This window comes from Chenopodium quinoa, unplaced genomic scaffold (assembly GCF_001683475.1).
Source record: "Chenopodium quinoa cultivar QQ74 unplaced genomic scaffold, ASM168347v1, whole genome shotgun sequence".
Lineage (NCBI taxonomy): Eukaryota > Viridiplantae > Streptophyta > Magnoliopsida > Caryophyllales > Amaranthaceae > Chenopodium > Chenopodium quinoa.
In genome coordinates this window covers 2,816,290-2,835,349 of record NW_018742523.1, presented here as the reverse complement: position 1 = coordinate 2,835,349, position 19,060 = coordinate 2,816,290, and the positions used below count along the sequence as shown (strand labels likewise).

The 19,060-nt window shown below is 30.2% G+C and overlaps 1 protein-coding gene across 1 annotated transcript; it reads left to right on the top strand.

The window, feature by feature from the left end:
* The first annotated feature begins 634 nt into the window (after nucleotides 1-634).
* Nucleotides 635-18,759, top strand: LOC110719992 (homeotic protein knotted-1-like). Its single transcript, XM_021898992.1, has 5 exons — nucleotides 635-1,150; nucleotides 1,539-1,664; nucleotides 1,877-2,012; nucleotides 16,521-16,774; nucleotides 18,139-18,759. The coding sequence occupies exons 1-5, from the start codon at nucleotides 635-637 to the stop codon at nucleotides 18,340-18,342; spliced, it is 1,236 nt and encodes a 411-aa protein (XP_021754684.1). The 3' UTR covers nucleotides 18,343-18,759.
* The last annotated feature ends 301 nt before the right edge of the window (nucleotides 18,760-19,060 follow it).

Below are 19,060 nucleotides of genomic sequence, written 5' to 3'. Positions count from 1 at the left end.
AGGCTAATCCCTTCTACCATACAACTGGTACTAACACTGTCTAACAGTTCATAATGGTGAATACCCCACAAAAACATTAACCAAATTCTACAAAATTAATCAATATTTAATGTGTCATTACCTCTTTTAATAACCAATGGGACCTCATCTACCTGACTAATAATCAACCATAATTTTTTTTTTTGGTTAAAAAAACAAAAAGAATCATCTTTTATTTATTTATTATTATTATTATTATTTTTTATCAATTATCAATCTCCCCTTCTCTCCAAACTCCAGAAAACAAAGCCATAACTATTCTTTTTTGTGTAAACTAATCAACACACCTTCTTATCATATCTTCTTCCTTCATTATATTATTTCTTTCTTCTATTCTATCATCCGTACACTTCGGTAAGATTGCTCCTCTTGCTCTAGTGCAACTCCTTATCTTTGTTTAACCCCATCCTCGTGTTTCTCTTCCATCTAATTTGTTTAATTCTACGATCCCGATTGTTTGTTAGAAGCTTCGAGTATCCATCGCTAGTTAGCTGTTGCGAATGGCGGGATCTTCTCCAACGATCATCCGAAATATTTAGGGTTTTATTAGGGAAAAAAAAAAAAAGATTATTAGCCTAATTTTTTATTTTTGGAAATGGAAGATTTTAGTCATGAATTGAGTGAGAATAGTGGAGCTCGGAATTTTACATATGTAACATCATCAATTTTGGGACCGAATAACTCTTCTTCGACTTCAGCCTCGTCGTCGTATGTTGGGAGAACAACTACGACATCATTATTTCATCCTCAATCTTGTTTTCAACAACAACAGTCTCCTGTTGTGAAGACGGAGGCTGGTACTAATCATCATCATCATCATCATCAACACCATCATCACCCTCAGCAACAACAACAACATTTTTCTAGATTTCATTACCCTTTACTTACGAGTTGTGGCCGAGGTGTCGATTCTTCGGCACCGTCTTCACTTCATCCACATATGCAGCAGCACCACCACCAAGATCAAGACGATGTTGGTGGTGGTGAGCAAAATAATCATGTGAATACCACAAGTAGTTGTGGTAATCATGAAGTTGATGCTATTAAAGCTAAGATCATTTCTCATCCTCAATATTCTAGCCTCTTGGAAGCTTACCTTGCTTGCCAAAAGGTATCCTCTCACCCTCTTATACTTTCCTAAATTAATTTTTGGCATGAATTCTATGTGAGATCTTATTGGTTTATTTGACAACCCATAGAGAACACAATTTTATCCCTTTTTTTTTTATTTATTATTATTATTATTATTATTATTATTATTATTAATTTTTTTATTTTATATATATAGTTTAGGTAAACTAACCAATGACCATTATCCAAAACCTATTCCGACTAATTCGGATTTGAGCCAAATCAAGTCTAAAACGAGGACAATTTCATTATTATTCTTTTTTAATGATTGCACAACTCTCTTACTGGTTGATCCGAATACATGTTGAATATAGAAAAAAAAAAAAACTCTTTATCAAGCATTAATATAGTTTTTCAATGTATGGTAGGTGGGAGCGCCGCCGGAGGTGGCTGCACGGCTAGCAGCAGCACAACAGGAGTTTGAAGCAAGGCAAAGGGCTTCTATCTCAAATTGTAGGGACCCTTCTAAGGATCCAGAATTGGACCAATTTATGGTGAATCACCTTAATCTAATCTTTGATTTATTACTTGTACAAATTTTTATCTTACTCTTCTAAATAAAATATCAGGAATTGATGCTCCTATTTATATCGGAACTCAGCGGAACTCAAATTTAAGTTACAACAGTACTTATTATAAACTTGTAAGATTGTACTGTATTAATTAATTATTCAATTATTAACAATTATTAATTATTATTGGGCAGGAAGCATATTATGATATGCTAGTAAAGTATAGGGAGGAATTAACAAGGCCAGTCCAAGAAGCTATGGATTTTATGAGGAGGATCGAAGCTCAGCTCAATGTCCTTGGCAATGGTCGTGTCAGTGTCTTTTCTACAGGTACAGTTTGAACAGTTATGTAGCCTGAGCTACTCTCATTGATTAATGCATTATTTAATAATTAGACCTGTTAAACGAGTCGGTTTAGTCTGGTTCAAGTTCGAGAATGTCGGGTTTGGATCCTACTTGGTATAACGAAATATAGGTGAACAACAAAATCATCAGATAATACAAAAATTAGTTTCCAGTTAAAGCTGGCTACCATCTAGATTTTGAGTCTACGGTTTTCTCACCTCCCACTCTATGGCTGCAACTTTCTCGTTGTGATGATATATACATAAGACATATAAGCATTAAATATATTTTTCTAAAATTATACAGAGTATTTTATAAAAAATTTGAAAATTTATGATAAAATTAAGAGTTCATTAATGTTATAAATGCATAATGCTTTAATACTTCATATTTCTTTTTTTTAATCTTTTTAAATGCGGCCTATATAATTATTGGATAAGGGTAACCCTAACCTATAATCGCTCAATTCACGAGTTGAATAGGGGAAGCATCCATTCTAAGTTGTAACGGTTTGTGAATAATTAAATTATTCTTAGCTTCTTTTTTCTTCTCCTTGCCTTTCTGTTTTCTTCTTCTTTTTGTTTTGGCATGGACTGTTCTAGATATTCAAGCCAATCCTTAAAGACTGTTTCCATGGTAAGTGTCCATGAGCTGAAATAAGTAACCAAGCCATTATGAATGTCATTTAGCTTAGTTGATACGTATAAGATTCTATTTGGAGAAGATAGGTAATCTCGTATGATAATATCAAAATTTGCCTAAGTTATTGTATTTTGTGGCTTTATTAAACAAAGCATAAACATGTTTTATATTAATTTATTAAAAATGATTTATACTAGCATATAAAGTGTGTTTAACTTGTGAAAATTTCCTTTTGTTTTCTTTGTTTTTTTCACTTTACAAGATGACCTCGTAGGCCTTTAGTGATAGGTTGCCTAAACCACGAAAAGAGATCAAGCGCCTTGTATAATCTTCACATATTTATGATATGCTATGTTAATTTTATTTTTTATTTTTATTTTTAAAAAAAAAATTGTAACATATAGGGTAGCCATATAAGAGTAGATTAAAAATATGTTTCAATTGTTTTTGAGAAAACAAGTTATGATCCACTTCGATCCACAATTACATTTAGTAATTATAAATTTAAATAAGTTCAAATAAAATAAGTTTCGAACTTCATATTAATTCAAATAAGTTTGAATAACACACTCTACATTTAATAGATACGTGAAGGATTGGTCCATATGAGTATATCTAAGGAACTATTCGTATGAGTGTCTCATAATAATAGGTTGTGTTCTTGTTCAATTTTGTTTGAATTACGATAACTTTTTTGAACTTCTCTATTATTATCTAAACTTGTATAAACAAAACAATAAGAGTACATATTAATATTATTATTATTATTATTATTATTATTGAAGGAGAGTATATAGTATTATTAGATATTTTCTAATGCTTTGCACCTTCCCTATCTATTATTGGCCATTAAATTCTTATGATTGATCATCTCTCCTACATTCTAAAATATTCTTGTAAAAGTCCACAATAGTTTGGTAATTGGAAAATTTTCGACTTAATGAAATAGCTTTTAGACATTTGAGGCCAAAATTTTACAAAAAGGTCGGAGAAGTGAACACGTACATTTTGTGGCACAATTTTTCTTCTCTATCTCTCCTTTTTTTTTTCGATTAGATGTTTATGGTTTTTGATGTTTTACTTGAGAAAATTATTGTCACTCTAGTATTGGATAAACATTTGATAGTTTAGATTATTGAAAATTTTATTTAGATTGATATCCATTTTTATTTAATTTGTTTCACACATCTCATGCTCCCTCCAAAAGTTTTGTTATTTATTTATTTATTTACTCGCATTAATTTACTAATTACTAACCATATTTTCCTCTTTGTATTTTATCTTTGCCAATAATGTCCTCCACATACATTGTTTTAGATAAAAAAAGTTGACCTATTTGATCAATAAAAGTACTCTTGCTTTCAAATACACTCAACTGTTTTCTTTTGTTTATGCATTTAATTTACTTGATACTACATCTGTTTTCTGTTGTTCCTTAACTCTTGTTTTGATTGTGTATATTTGTCACTATATATTCATTTTTTTACTATTAATGTACCTAAATCTATGAGTTTTATTTCTTCTTTCTAAGAAGATTGTTGTTTCGTTTAATGTAGATTTCTATTTTCAATGTAGTTTAATTTCCTATTTCTAAAAATGTTACGTATTCATAACAGACATTTTAAGATACAACTTTAAAATAATTATTATTTAAATGCGTATTAAAAAAAAATTATAAGACTGCTCTAATATTTAATCAGCGGGGATTGCTTCTGCATTTTGTATGGGCGTCAAAACTCAATAATTAAAGTACATCATGATTACCATCTTTCTTATACTGTATTTTTTAGTTTGATAAAGATGAATAATTAACAAGTATATAATTTAGTGCAGTAATACTGAAGATGAAATTCACACGTTTTCATTTGCTGTTTATATACTATCTCCGTTAACAGTTAGTTGCAACAATTTGACATAAAGTAGAGAGGAAAACTGTCTAATCGTTGCAACTAACTGTTAACGGAGGTAGTAGTAACTTTCGTCTTAATTATTGTTTGAAGAAATAATTCCATTAGGTCAATGGTCAAATCCAACAAGAGACTATTTTGTATGGTCTTTTTTTTTTTTTTACTACATATAACAAACTGTTTATCACAAAAGACTTATGTAGCATAGAAAAAAAAACTATTTTTGATAAACATTTCCTATAATTATATGGAGTATTAAATAACGTATTTTATATTTTTCATTTTTAACAAGTCAATTACTATGAAACAGGTGGAAATATTATAACAAAGGGAGCACTCAGTTTAAAAAATAAAAAAAAATAAAAAAAAAAAAAAAAAAAAATCTTAAATAGGCATGGGAATTGTCGGCATAATAGAAAAATAACTAAAGAATCTTGGGGAACTAAAAATGATGAGAATAGTAATTAAAAAATAATTAAAGAAATGAACTTAGGATGCTTATGCTATAATGGTCGAAACAATGAGTGGGATAGAGTTCCTGTAGGTATAGCCTGTACGCTTTGTCAGAACATCTTTTCATATTAATGGCACTACTACTCTTCTACCACTCGAACTTCCTGTCAATCCATCTTTGATCTTTCTTTCTTTCTTTTTTTTTTTTTCTTCATTAATTTAGACTACTCTCTCTCTCTCTGTAATTTTTTTATTGTGCATGTGTGGTGTGTCTATATACTCGTATATGAGCCTCGTTTGTACTACTACTTCTCTGTGGTAAAAATTGTCTGTTTCCTGATGGAGAAATTAGAGACCACTGTCCCTTCAACACTTTTTTTCGCCCAAGTGTATCACAGTTAGTACTACCTCCATTTTTTTTTTTAAGTATTTTAATTAATTTGTCCATATATTAATTTAATACTTCCTCTACCCACTATTATGTGCAACAAAAAAGGGTGTGCGAAATTCAAGACAAAATTTCTTAGACAAGATTATTGAAAAATAAGAGAGAGAAAGATAATTATTCTAATATATTAAAAAAAAAATCCACAGTTAAATAGAGGAGAACCACCACTACTCACGGACGTAGAACCACCACGCCACCCCACCTTCGCAACCCCCACGAAACCACCACCGAAACCCACCATCCCGCGAACCCAAACAACCAAAATCCACCACTCACACGATTCCAGACCACCAAAACCCACCAGCCTACAAACCTAGACCACTGACCATCAAAATCCACTGACCACGAAACCCACGAACCCAGACCACGCATGAAACCCACGACCCCAAGAACGCACGAAACCCATGAACTCATATCTGGAATCGAAACACTAAAGGGTGGTCTTCTTCAATTCACGGGAATGGGTTGAAGGAGGAGAGAGAAAGTAATTGGGAGAGATGTAGATGATGAGTTGAAAATTTTGATGATTTTTGAAAAATAATGAGATTAATTACATTAGATTAGTTTATAATTAGTTTTGTTTTAAGTTTGTAATTAAGGTTATAAATTTTCAACTAAAGGCATTGTAGTCAATGGATGTGTTTAGTAACTAGTTTATTTGAGCAAAATTAGCTTATTTGACCAACATTAGCTTATTGACTATTAAATAAGCTAATTCAAGGTGTTTGGTGAGAAGCTTATTTATAGAGCTTATTCCACTAAATAAGTTTTTTTTCAAAAAGCTCTTTTAGGAGCTTTTTCAATTAGCTTATTCAATTCTTATGGTGAAATGATACTTCCCCCATTTAATTAAAAATCCTATATGAACTACTTACCCCCACAATTAGCTTATTGGTCATTTCACATAATCAATCAGCTTTAAACAATCAGCTATTTACCAAACATTTTTCTACAATAAGCTAATAAAATAAGTTAGTCAAATCAATTAATACAATAAGCTAGTTAAAATCAGCAAACACAATCAGATTGAGCTTTCAGCTTTTCCCCAAATACGACCAATATGTTGGAAAAAAGTTACTAAATATAGAAAAAAACATTTTGTTACACATCATAGAAAACATTTGTTTATAGTATATGTTGTACATAATAGTGGGCGGAAGAAGTATACTTTTTCCGTTTGAAATTAGATTACACTATTTGTTTTTGTGCGCTATTCACATAATTTGTTTTGACTTCGTTTTGTAATTTCGTGTTGAGATAAAGTATAGTTATGTGGGTTCTTGTTAGATTCATTTCAACGTCTATTTTCTATATAGCAATATTTTATAACTTTTGCTAATATGTCATCAAGTAAATTTGCAATAGACAGTATGTATTGGCAAACGTGCCTAAATAAAGTATAATACTTAGGCCCTTTTTGGTTGGGAGGAAAAGAAGAGCAAAAAAAAAAAAGGAAAATTTTGCTTCCTATGTTTGGTTCTAAAATTAAATAGAATTTGATAGGAAATGATAGTGGTTCTAAAAAGTAAACATAATTTGATAGAAAATGGAAGGAAAGCTCCCTTTACAAAATCTTCCCATCCTTTCCTCCCAAAAGTGGAGGAAATTTGAGAGGAAAGAAAGAAATCAAATCTATCAAGGTAAAAATTAGTTTTCCCTTCCCTTTCCTCTACTAATGTCATACCAAACAATAAATTCCTCTCTTTTCCCTTCCTTTACTAATATCAAACTAAACATTAGATGACATAGTTTCTTTTCGTTTCCTTCTCTTTTTTCTTTTCTCGTCCCTTCCTTTCCCTTTCTTTCCTTTACTTATATTAAACCAAACAAAGCCTTAAGAAAATGACCGTATTAAGAAAGTTTAACACTTAAAAAAAAGACGGAGAGATTATATGAGTAAGGTAAAAGTCAATGTGATGCATAAACTAAAACAAGTAGAGTACATTTAATCATTTAAAATATTTGCTAAAAATATACTTGTATTTATTTTCTCCATTCTAATGATGTTGCACCATGTTGACTTTTACATTTGTCAACACACACCTTTGATTGTTTATATGTTCAATTCTTACTATATTAAAGTTATAAAAAGATGATACTTTAAAAGTATAAATTGAGATGATTCTAACAAAATCACATATGACGATATTATTCATTACATATATAACAAAATCGCACAATAGATAATTATAAGTGAGCAGATGAATAGTTCAAAAGTCAACATGGTGCGATATGTTTAGAAAAGAGGTAGTATTATAAAAAAATTTATAAACAAATGACCTCAGAATTATCCTTACTTAAAAACACAATTTTTATCATGAAATATATTGTTAAATAGGTATTAATATAAAATTTTATAGTAACTTTTTTTATTTTTTTTATTTTTACTATCATTTAGTCATACTTCGTACCCCCTCTATCCCTAATTGTTTGCCCCATTGCTAAAATAAAGGTCAAATTTTGAAAACTTTGACCATAAATTCCCATTTAACAAAAGGAGATATAGTCATATGAGGTTTTATTTGATTCGTCTCATTGCAAATTTATTTAATATAAACTTTTTATAATTTTTACGCGTATGAAAATATAGATATAAGCGTTTTAACATGTGTCTTGGAGACCACGTAAAGTCAAATGAGGCAAAAATAAAGGGACAGAGGGAGTATATATTTAAGGTCAAATTAGTAAATTGACATGTGTGTCAAATTTGATTGTGTCAATGATTTAGAACAGAAGTAGTAAAACTAGAGCTGGCAAATGCGTCGTGTTGTGTCATTCTCGTATTCATGTTCGAAGTTAAAAAGGTTAACGAACCTCAATACTAATCCAACTCGTTTAATAAATGTGTTGTGTTGACCCGTTTAACTAATCGTGTCGGAAACCCTTGACACTAACCCGTTTTTTTCATGTCCGGTTCATGTTGTGTTATCGTGTCATAAATCAAAATGTTAGCCATATTCAAGATATTTATCATAGAATACATGAATTATTGGTTATTTTTCTTTAGGGGATAGATTTGTGTTGGAATTTCAAGCATTAACCCGATTTATTTAATTAAATGTGTCGTGTCATGTCGTATTGACCTGTTTAATAAACGTGTTATAAACCCTTAACACTAACCTGATTTTTTCATGTCTGATTCATATCGTGTTATCGTTTCGTGTCAGCTTTTGCCAGCTTCAAATAATCTACTCCCTTCATTATGAAATAAAAGCATAACTTACCTTAATTTGCATCAAAATACATGCATCATTTCTACATTTGGCAACCATCTATAATTTTAAATTCTCTCGCCACTCTACCATGTTCCCCATTCTTTACATTTTATTAGTTTCTTTCTCCTTCTTTCATTGGTTTTCATAACTTTTATTGTTTCTCTTTCTCATAAACCTCCTTTTTTTTTAAAAAAAAAAGAAAATAATTATCTTTAACTACTTTCACAATATGAGATTATTATCCAAAATTTGCACTAAAATGAAAAAAAACACTCTTACTTGGTTTTGTCTTTTGCAATTTTAATTAAAAAAAAACACCACTTGTTACTAATTACTTTACCCCTTACACTATTGCACTTTTCTTACCTTTTTTTCATTACAATTTTCTTACATTCGCTTCTTTTTTTTCCCTCCTTTTTGTACTATATTCATTTTTTTTCCTTACACAATCTTACTCTTTCTTGAATTTTTTAATACTTCACTTTTTCTAAACGTGATTTGAGTGGTATTAGTTACTTATTAATAATAATAATAATTATTATTATTATCCATTTTTAATTATTGATTATTAATCTGATAGAATAATTAATAATTTATAATTTACGATTTGATCATGTTTTCTATTTTATGATCTATACTTCATAATCAGTACTCTCTTCACTTCTTTTATTTATCCCATATAAAATCATCAAATTAAAGAAGAAAATTTAGTTTTATGAAGAATCATTGATAAATGTATGGAAAAACAATTTCATGTGAGATCTTGGTATATTCATCTTGTATGTTTTTAAGATGTCTACTTTTTATTTAATTTTTAATAAAGTATAGTTAACGACATTTTTTTAAAACTTATGTATAATTCATGCAAAATGGAAAATGTGACAAATAAAATTGAAAGAAGAAACGAACAAATGATTATCATTTAAGTATCAATATCAAGTAGATAGTAATTGTCAACTATACAGTAATGATAATGAATTAATACAAAATAATATATAGTTAATAATATATATAAATAATAAATATAATCATTACTAAATTAATTAAATATTACTATTGTCATTTTTTCCCAGTTTTATTCTTCTAGCAATGGAGCTAAGGTGAACTCAAAAGGGGGCTACATTACTAAATATAATTAGATCACAAAAAGTGGGATCGGAGATGATAAAATATGAGTAAAAGATTGGCATAAATGGAATAACGTAAAATTGAATAGAAAAACAAAAAATAAAATGAAAAGTGAGTAGAATTTAAGGAAAAAAAGGGAGTAAAATAAGCTATTGTACGTCTGTAATTTTTGTTTTTTGCATAGTTATAGCCGAAGACTACCCGTTGATTTTACCAACTTGAACATTAAAATATTACTCTCTCCGTTTTTTTTACTTGACCCGGTTTGACTTTGACACTATTTATCATCCCTCTTTTGACCGTCTTTAGTGAATAATATGTAAGAAAAAAAAATATTCATGTAGGATCTTTTTGAATTTGTCTCAATAAAAATTATCATAATATATAACTTTAATATTTTTTACTTTTGGAGAATTAAAGTTATTAATCGTTAAAGTTTTACATTGGCAAGCGTGACAAAAGAAACATGTCAAGTAAAAAAAAAAAAGAGGAAATACATATCTAAATGATAACATGATGTTTAGAAGCATAGTGTGTATCATACTCCTAAAAATAAAGAACATACATGTAATATCAATGTACTTTGTTAAATAATACTTCATATACCATATTCATTTATAAATGAAGATACTTCCTTTGCTCTCTGCAATATGACATTTTGGGCTTTTATGTTATTCATTATCTCTATTGATCTTTGATCATAATTTGTGATTTTTAAATTAGGACAAATATACTTAAATGAGACTTTGTTGTAAAACAATGGTTATAATTTTTACAAATTGATAATTAAAGGTATTAATGGATTTGTGCAATATTCCAAATATTAAAATGATTATTGCATTAAATAAATAACATGGACAATACAAAATCTTCCATCATTCGTCTCTTTCTCACACAGTCACACTTACTCATAGGGGTAATCTTTTATCTCCCTTTCCCTCTTTTAGGCATCAGCCTCAACTTCTTGCTACATTTTGTAACCTTCTAACTAAAAACTTAACCTTGCTTCATTTAATTATTGTATTACAATGTAATAGGGTGAATTGGACATGCTTCTAGTGAAATTAAGCAAAATTGGTGGAGAATATATAGTCAATTGCAATCCTAAACTCATAAATTGTAATCCTATGTACCCAACACATGATTTAGAACCCTAATCCTAAAACTAAATATTCTGGTTTTGAATATTGTGTACATATTCAACTGATACAAACCTAATATTTTAATCAGATAGATTAATTTAAAATTGAAGAATTATACAAAGCTCTTGTTATGATCACCAAAGTTTTTTTAATTGCTTATATCTCCAATACTGATTGGATTGTAGTCATTTTATTTTTGGTACATAAGCAAGGGTGGATGTATTTAAGAAAAAGAAAAATGGCAAATTTGAATTTGGGCCCAGAGATGAAAAGTGGATGTAAACTAAGTGATAAGTGCTACTTAATGTGCATGATTAAGGCCCTGTTTAGTTCATCTTATTTTTGCTTATCTGATCTGATCTGATCTTATCTTATTATGATCTGATCTTATCTTATCTTATTGTTTGATTTGACCAAACTTTGACCTTAAGTGTACGATAATCTATAAGGAAAAAATATATCATGTAGGATTTTGCTAGATTCGTAATAATGTGTATTTTAATAATTTGTAATTTTCATAATTTTTTTCATTACGAAATTAAAGATATTTAGCGATAAAAAATTGTACATACAACGATGATATCATCTGAACTTATTTTTTCTGATTTGATATGGTCTGAATTTATTTTTTCTGAAAAAAGTAAAAATAAGTAGAACTAAGCAAGGTCTAAATCTATCAAATTTCTCAATGTGCATGACTAAATCTATCAAAAAAATTATTTGAAGATGGATAGAAAATTTCATTAATAAATTTCATATTTTATATTCCCTTCATTTATTAGTTCTACTCAATTATTGTAAGCACAAAAATCAAGGAAAAGTAAAATTGGGAAGATGTATGTGATTACTTTGATTTAAAGAATAAGAGATTTATTTAATATAATTGGTTCCCACAATGTGAAATTGTAATAAAAGGTAGTCATAAAAGGAGTAAAGTAGAATTGAGAAAAATGTAATTGCTAACTAGCGTTATGGGCGTTAGATAACTAATTAATATATAACCTAAAATAATATTTATTTGGAATACATGTTAAAATCTCGCGTCAATCAGTGTAATGAATGTTTATATTACCTTATTATTTCCACTTTTAACTCTCTTATCTAACGATGTGAGAGCACTTAGATTTTACATAGAAAAATGGATGAAAACGAAAAATGACTAAAATTTAACGAAATAGAGAAAATGGGTAAAGTTTAGGACAATTAATCAGTACTCTTTGTTCACAATTAATCATCTAGCATTCTTTTATAGGATGTTCACAAAAAATAGAAAATTCTCTTACGGATCTTATGTGAAGTGGATTTCTTCACCAACACTATGTTTGAATAGAGAGAAAAGGAGGGAAAGGAAGAGAAGAGGAAAGGAGGAATCATCATTCATTATTTGGATATTCAATGCAAGGAGGGAAGGGAAGGGAAGGGAATAGGAAGGATTCATTCTCCTTTCCCTTTAATAAACCAAATCTCTTAATTATTGGAGAGATTTGGAAGGAAAATAGAAAATCACCTTCTCCCTCCTCTCATCTCCCTTTCCCTTCCCTCTTTTTCCTTCCCCTCCCTTTCCTGTCACTATTATTATTATCCAAACATAGTATTAGTCTTTTTCTTTCACACTCTAGCCTCATCTTATGTGTAGTGGATTCCTCCACTAACTATATGAAGTTTTTTTTATGCACAGTGAAATTGAAATGTCTAATACTATGATATACTAGATGAGATTTAATACAAATGTTGAATACCATACCAACTTCAGAGAATTCTAGGTTTCATGCAGAAGTCTTAGTTTCTGCATTTAGGAATTAAAAACGGAAACGTTTACTCCAAACGGAGTTTTCATGCATCATAGGGAGAATTTACAATAGTTAGCATTGACAACAATATAAGGAAGTTGTTTATGGTTACAAATTAACAATATCCTTCATCCTTATCATTAAACAAACCTGCACATCTGATGGTCATGTTCTAGGAAATTGTAGCCGCAGAGTTACTGCCAAGCTAGCTAAGCTTAGATCACCAGACATGACATTTGATTGACGAGTTCTTTGCGTTTTATTTTATTATTCAACTCTGTATTTTATTTTAATTTGGTTTGTTTTAATGTTTGAAAGTTTTGGAATTAATTGGTCAATTCTGAGATGAAGTTACTGAGTGGTGTCATTTCCTGTCCGGCGAATTGGGCAAATGCATGTTTTCCTCTGACATATGGGCCTTTGAACTGAGAGTTTTATACCACTTTGCTCTTAATTTTGTAGGACAACTTTTATTTTTTTGATTTAGTATGTGTTATTCTTGGTAAAATTCAATTTCCCAAATAAATTTTACAGAAGATTTTATTAGTAATAGTCTACTAGATGAGTTGGTTAAAAGCATTTTAGGTTTTTCAGCATTTAATGTTTTTTAAGCATACTACTGGTTGTTAGATTGGACATTAAAAGAAAAAAGAAAAAAAAAAAACAAAAAGAAGAAATTGTTAACATCCTAAATTACTGAGTTGCGGTAATTTATTTGAAATGATGTTGATGATTATAAGATTATATACTCAGGACATTATAGAGTGTATAGATGAACAAGAAAAGGCCACAAGAGAAGTACATCAAATTCATAGTAACTAGATGAAGCCCATGCGATGTACGGTTTATTTGTATTTTTTAAAACAATTTTTTTTTTTAATGTATGTGATTAAATTTGTTATTTTATTCGTTGTATGTACTATTTCATTTGATATTCTTATTTTAAAATAAATTGTGAGCTTATATTTTGATAAAATTCATAAACTTAAAAGATACTCTTTTATATTTAATTAAATTAAACTTTAAAATCTCATGCACCAGTTTTGCTTATGTGGTATTTGAATTATTTATTTTTAAAAGAAATTACAAATCTCTCATGTAATTGGGTATAACTAAAATTTATAATCCTATATGACGCGTTAAGAAAATTTTATCTTACATGACTCTCTAAAAACTCAGGAAAAAACTCTCCTATGTATGTATATAAAAGTAATTGTAACGATTTTGTGCTTGGTTTTGCAAAGAAAGTTTCGTGTCAATTTCCATGACAAGGTTACTTTTTATATGATATTGCTTAGGTTTGACACGATTAACTCATTTTATAGAATGAGAACAATAACCAGGTGGTAAGATATGCCTTGAACGGTTAACTTCCTTTCAAAACTCGATTCTTGGTTAGCGGTTAAGTCGTTGAGGTCAAGGGGTGGATTGGGGTTCAAGGTGTTCTCTCCAAAATTAGTGCTTGTTTTGATTAAATGTGGGAATTGCAAATTCCTTGCAATATTATATCTCCATGTAATTGAATGTCCTAGAAAATGCTAAAGTTTTGATTAATTATGGGAATGATAATTCCCTTAGGTTGTGTTTGGAAACATGATATTCATTTCAAATGTTGGAATTGCAGAATTTGAAATCTTGATATTAAATTCCATTGTTAGGTGTTTGAGAAACATTAGAATTTCATTTCTAGAATTTGAAATCCTAACTTTTGTTTGGAGATGGCTGATATTTTGAATTAAGCAAATAAAATTTTCATTAAGAAAAAAAATTACATTTTACTTAATTAATACTCATGATAGATAATTAATTAAACTAAACAAGCAGAAAAAAATGAAAATAAATTAGCTAATCAAGTAATCAACATTTAACTATAAATTGGAGGAACTTATACCCAGTAATTAAAAATTTAATCGAAAAAACTGAAAATTAACTGATAATTTCGACCAACAAATTGTTTAATTAATTGATATTATCTGGAAATTAAGATGATTCAATGGAGGCCAAGAGAAATCTCAAAAGCCCCTTCAATGGAGGAGTGATAGCTCACAAGTCGGTTCAGTGGAGGAGAAAGAAAGCTCACACGCCGTTTCAATGGAGGAGAGAGAGACCTTACACGCCGCTTCAATGGAGGACAGAGAAAAGCTCAAACGCAGCCTTAATGAAGAATTGAGAGTACACTTTCACGGAGAACATAAATTAAAGCTCACTAGTTGCTTTAATAGAGAATTTGAGTACGAAAAAACACATCAATCTTCAATGGAGTAGAGAGCTCACAAAATGCTTCAATGGAGGAGAGAGAAACCAAGCCGAGGAGAGAAAAAATCAGAAAGGGGAAATTGAGTCTATCCCTAGGAGAGAGAAAGTCAGTTTTTTATTTTTAATTTTATTTCTTTATTAAGAAAGTAAGAATTTGAAATGATAGGGTTTGGGATGGAATTTAAAATTTTGATAAAATGGGTATAATTCTTTAAGGGCTGGGTTTCAACCAAATGCAAATTCAAATTTTTATATTACCCAAACTTGTTTTTTGGCCCAAATGAAATGCTTGGAACCAAACACGCCATTAGGGAGTTTAATTAATTAATTTATATAGGTCTTTCTAGATAACTAAATTCCTACATTTTGTGATAAATCAAACTTCTTAGGAATTTTTATTTTCCATAAATTTGTCAACCAAACACCATAGGAATTTTTTTTTAAATCCTAGGAATTTCAACTTCCTATGTGTTTTTATTTTTATTTTTAATATTTTTTATTTTTTATTTTTGTTGTTGTTGTTGTCAACCAATCAACACTTTATAGTAGTGTTATGTGGGCTATGATTTCTTGTGTTTGGGCCTATTTTGTAATTTTATTACCTTCAGAATCACCCCTTTCTTCTGTCCACAGACGTAGTTAACTTATCATGAGTAAACCACATAAAATATATAATTTTGTTTGTTGATTTTGTTAATATTTTTCAAGTTTGCTAAATTATAACACCATGGATTGGTAAGTTGATATCCATTTGCAAAAAAGATACAAGTTTGGATGTTAACATTGTGTATATTGTTTTTTTGGAGCAAACATGAGAAAAGTAATTTAGTCATGAAGGTAACATATTTCTGGGAAAAGTGGTGTATTGAGTGTTTGGGTCTAGCAAGCGTCTAAGGCATGTAAAAATAGGCTTGACATATACTTTTGAATAGCTGATTCTAAAGTAGTACATTAAACATTTTTTATAGTATGTAAAAAATAATCCATGCTGGTAAAATTTGAATAGCGTTAAGAAGGAGATGAAGTATATAGATTTGTATGAGAATGAGACATTTGATCGTAAGGGATGAAGGAGGAAGATTTTTGTGGATGAGTATACGGAATAATCACTTGTGGTTCATGTAGCCGACCCTACTTATGAAATTAAGGCTTTAATTGATTGATTGGTAATCTTGATAATAATATACTTTGGGACTCATTTAGTTGTTTCTGGGCATTCTTGAAACTTTAGAAGGTAATTATTTTGTACTTTGTGTTACATTATCATTAATCAAAAAACTTGTGTGCTGATTAAGCATGAGACCTATATTACATACCGATTCTATATGTGGCTGTTTTATATACTGGTTTTCCTAAACACAATCCTTGAGAATACGGTAAAATGGTGCTCAGTATCACGTAATATTTGTGTCAATTTTTACATACTGGTTTTCCTAAACATAATCCATGAATATGGTAATGCTAGTTACCTTGTTTCGACTGCTTACAATCTTACTTGCATGTATGGAGCAGATGATAAATCTGAAGGGGTTGGTTCATCGGAAGAGGATCAAGAAAACAGCGGAGGTGAAACAGAACTTCCAGAGATAGATCCTCGTGCTGAAGACAGAGAGTTGAAAAATCATCTTCTGAAGAAATACAGCGGCTACTTGAGTAGTCTCAAGCAGGAGCTCTCTAAGAAAAAGAAGAAAGGGAAGCTCCCCAAAGAGGCCCGTCAAAAGCTGCTAAGTTGGTGGGAATTGCACTACAAATGGCCTTATCCTTCTGTAAGTTTTCTTAATTTCTTTTAGGTCGTTTATTCCATATGGTTTGTATAATCTAAGATATTATTGGTCAAAGTTTCGTGTTGATATATGTGCCTACTCAGGCTAACTCAGGCAGTCTACATATTACGCTAAGAGTACAACCCTTCTCTAGTCTCAAGTCTATCAAACATACTTGAGAACTATGTATGATAGCGAAATAGGGTAGATTACTAGATTATACCTATTCCATTCCATTCATTACGAGGGTCCATAGTATGGCATTGTTGTTTGATGATCTTGCTATTGATTATTAACTTACCTATTTCTCTTCCATCAATTCGTTGATGCTACTTAATTCTATTCCAGCTGTTAGTATACAGCCTGTAAGAAGTAACATCATTCAGTGGTTTGTAACACCGCACCAATCATTATTTTGGATATTGACCTTAATGACCCATTTCACTTATAAAATGTCAGCTTTGCATTTAATTTGCTAGGCAAGGCATACTTGCCGATGACAGCCTTAGCTTGTTCCGGAGTTCACAATCTTTATCGCCTTTACAAACTAGGTTCCAGGCCACTGCCCACACATAGTAAATCTCTTCTTTATTACGAAGTACAAATCATAAGCAATAAGAAAATGTGTCATAGATAGTTCTGTCTATAGATAGCCTTCCGAAAATATCAACCAAGAGTTGTACTAGTAGAATTAACATAGATCACTAGAGCTCTAGCATTTTCTTTCAAGTCGGTCTATCTATCTATCGAAAGTTGCGAGGGATTCTCATTGGGTATCTGGTTAAAAATGTCCACATTTTGTTGGTGAAAGACGACTGACTAACAAATACAAAGACTAATAGACTATCCTGCCATTTTCCTTCTCAACTAACTCAGTAGTATTTGTTCAGAGAATCATGAAAAATATCACACACCATGTAATATTGCATTATAGCCCTTGTAAGAAAGAAACTTTAAATTTCCGAAATTTTATATTTTTGTATGTGTGACTAAACGATGTTTACCCTACTTCGTGTACTAAATAAGCCAATTATGCTAAACGGTTATATGAGAATGATCATCTTGGTATATGTGGTATTTGTCATCTTAAAATCAACAAACAAAATTGTGTGTCTTTGACGGGCCATTTGTTAGCAAATGATAAATGTCGGTAACTATGATGAAATTTCATATAATTTTGTAGGGAAATGTTTTACTAATGTTGATGGTAATGAAACTTCAACCCCAAACATGTGTTGATATTTGGCTGTTGTTAATGTATTTATGGAATTCTGTTTATTTAGACGTTTCAATATAAACATATGTTGCTATATTCACTGTTAATGTCTTTAAAAAAAAAAATATTCACTGTTAATGTTATCAAACAGGAATCGGAGAAGGTGGCGTTGGCTGAAGCCACAGGATTAGACCAAAAACAGATCAACAACTGGTTCATAAACCAGAGGAAACGACACTGGAAACCATCTGAGGACATGCAGTTCATGGTGATGGATGGCATTCATCCCCACAATCCTGCCCTTTACATGGATGGTCACTACATGGGCGATGGCACTTATCGATTTGGAACATGACAAGTCTCACAGCTTTGGCCTTCCCGCTTTGCTATCTTGCCTTGTCACTCGAAAGCTCCTATGTTGTCCTATGTAAAGGTTTCATTCATGCTAGTATAAGTTTGTACGGATGGAATGAACACAATTCGGTTACCTTAGCAACTGTTGGCATAATTTTGTTTTACTTTGCGCTTGCTATGAACTGCTGCTGTTAGCTCATAGCATGTGTGTATGTTATGGAATGTGTAGTAATTATATTGGTGTATTATCATATTGTGTGTATTCAAGTGTATAAGAAATTAGTATGTGGCAATTGTAAGCACTTGGCATGTTATTTTTGCTAATTAGCCTTCACATGACATTACATAATGATGTAATTCAAATTAAACACCTCAAAGATTCATAAGTTTGATAATTTGAATAATCCGCGTTTAAATTTTTTTGCAAGTGTGATGCTAAAGGTCGTAAATATATAAAAAGTTCTCAATCTTATTTGGTTCTCATTATTCTTTGAATAACATACTGTTATACTTGACCCATCACTTGGTTTTTTACATGAAAATCTAAGTTTTTTCTACGACAATAGACTAATTGGAATAAAGAAATCAAATGTGAATATAAAAATAAAATAGATGTGCAACCCTCTTTTTGAGTTGGTTAAAGTTTAATGTTAATTATAAAAATAAATGTGCAACCCTCTTTTTAAGTTGGTTAAAGTTTAATGTGAATTATAAAAATA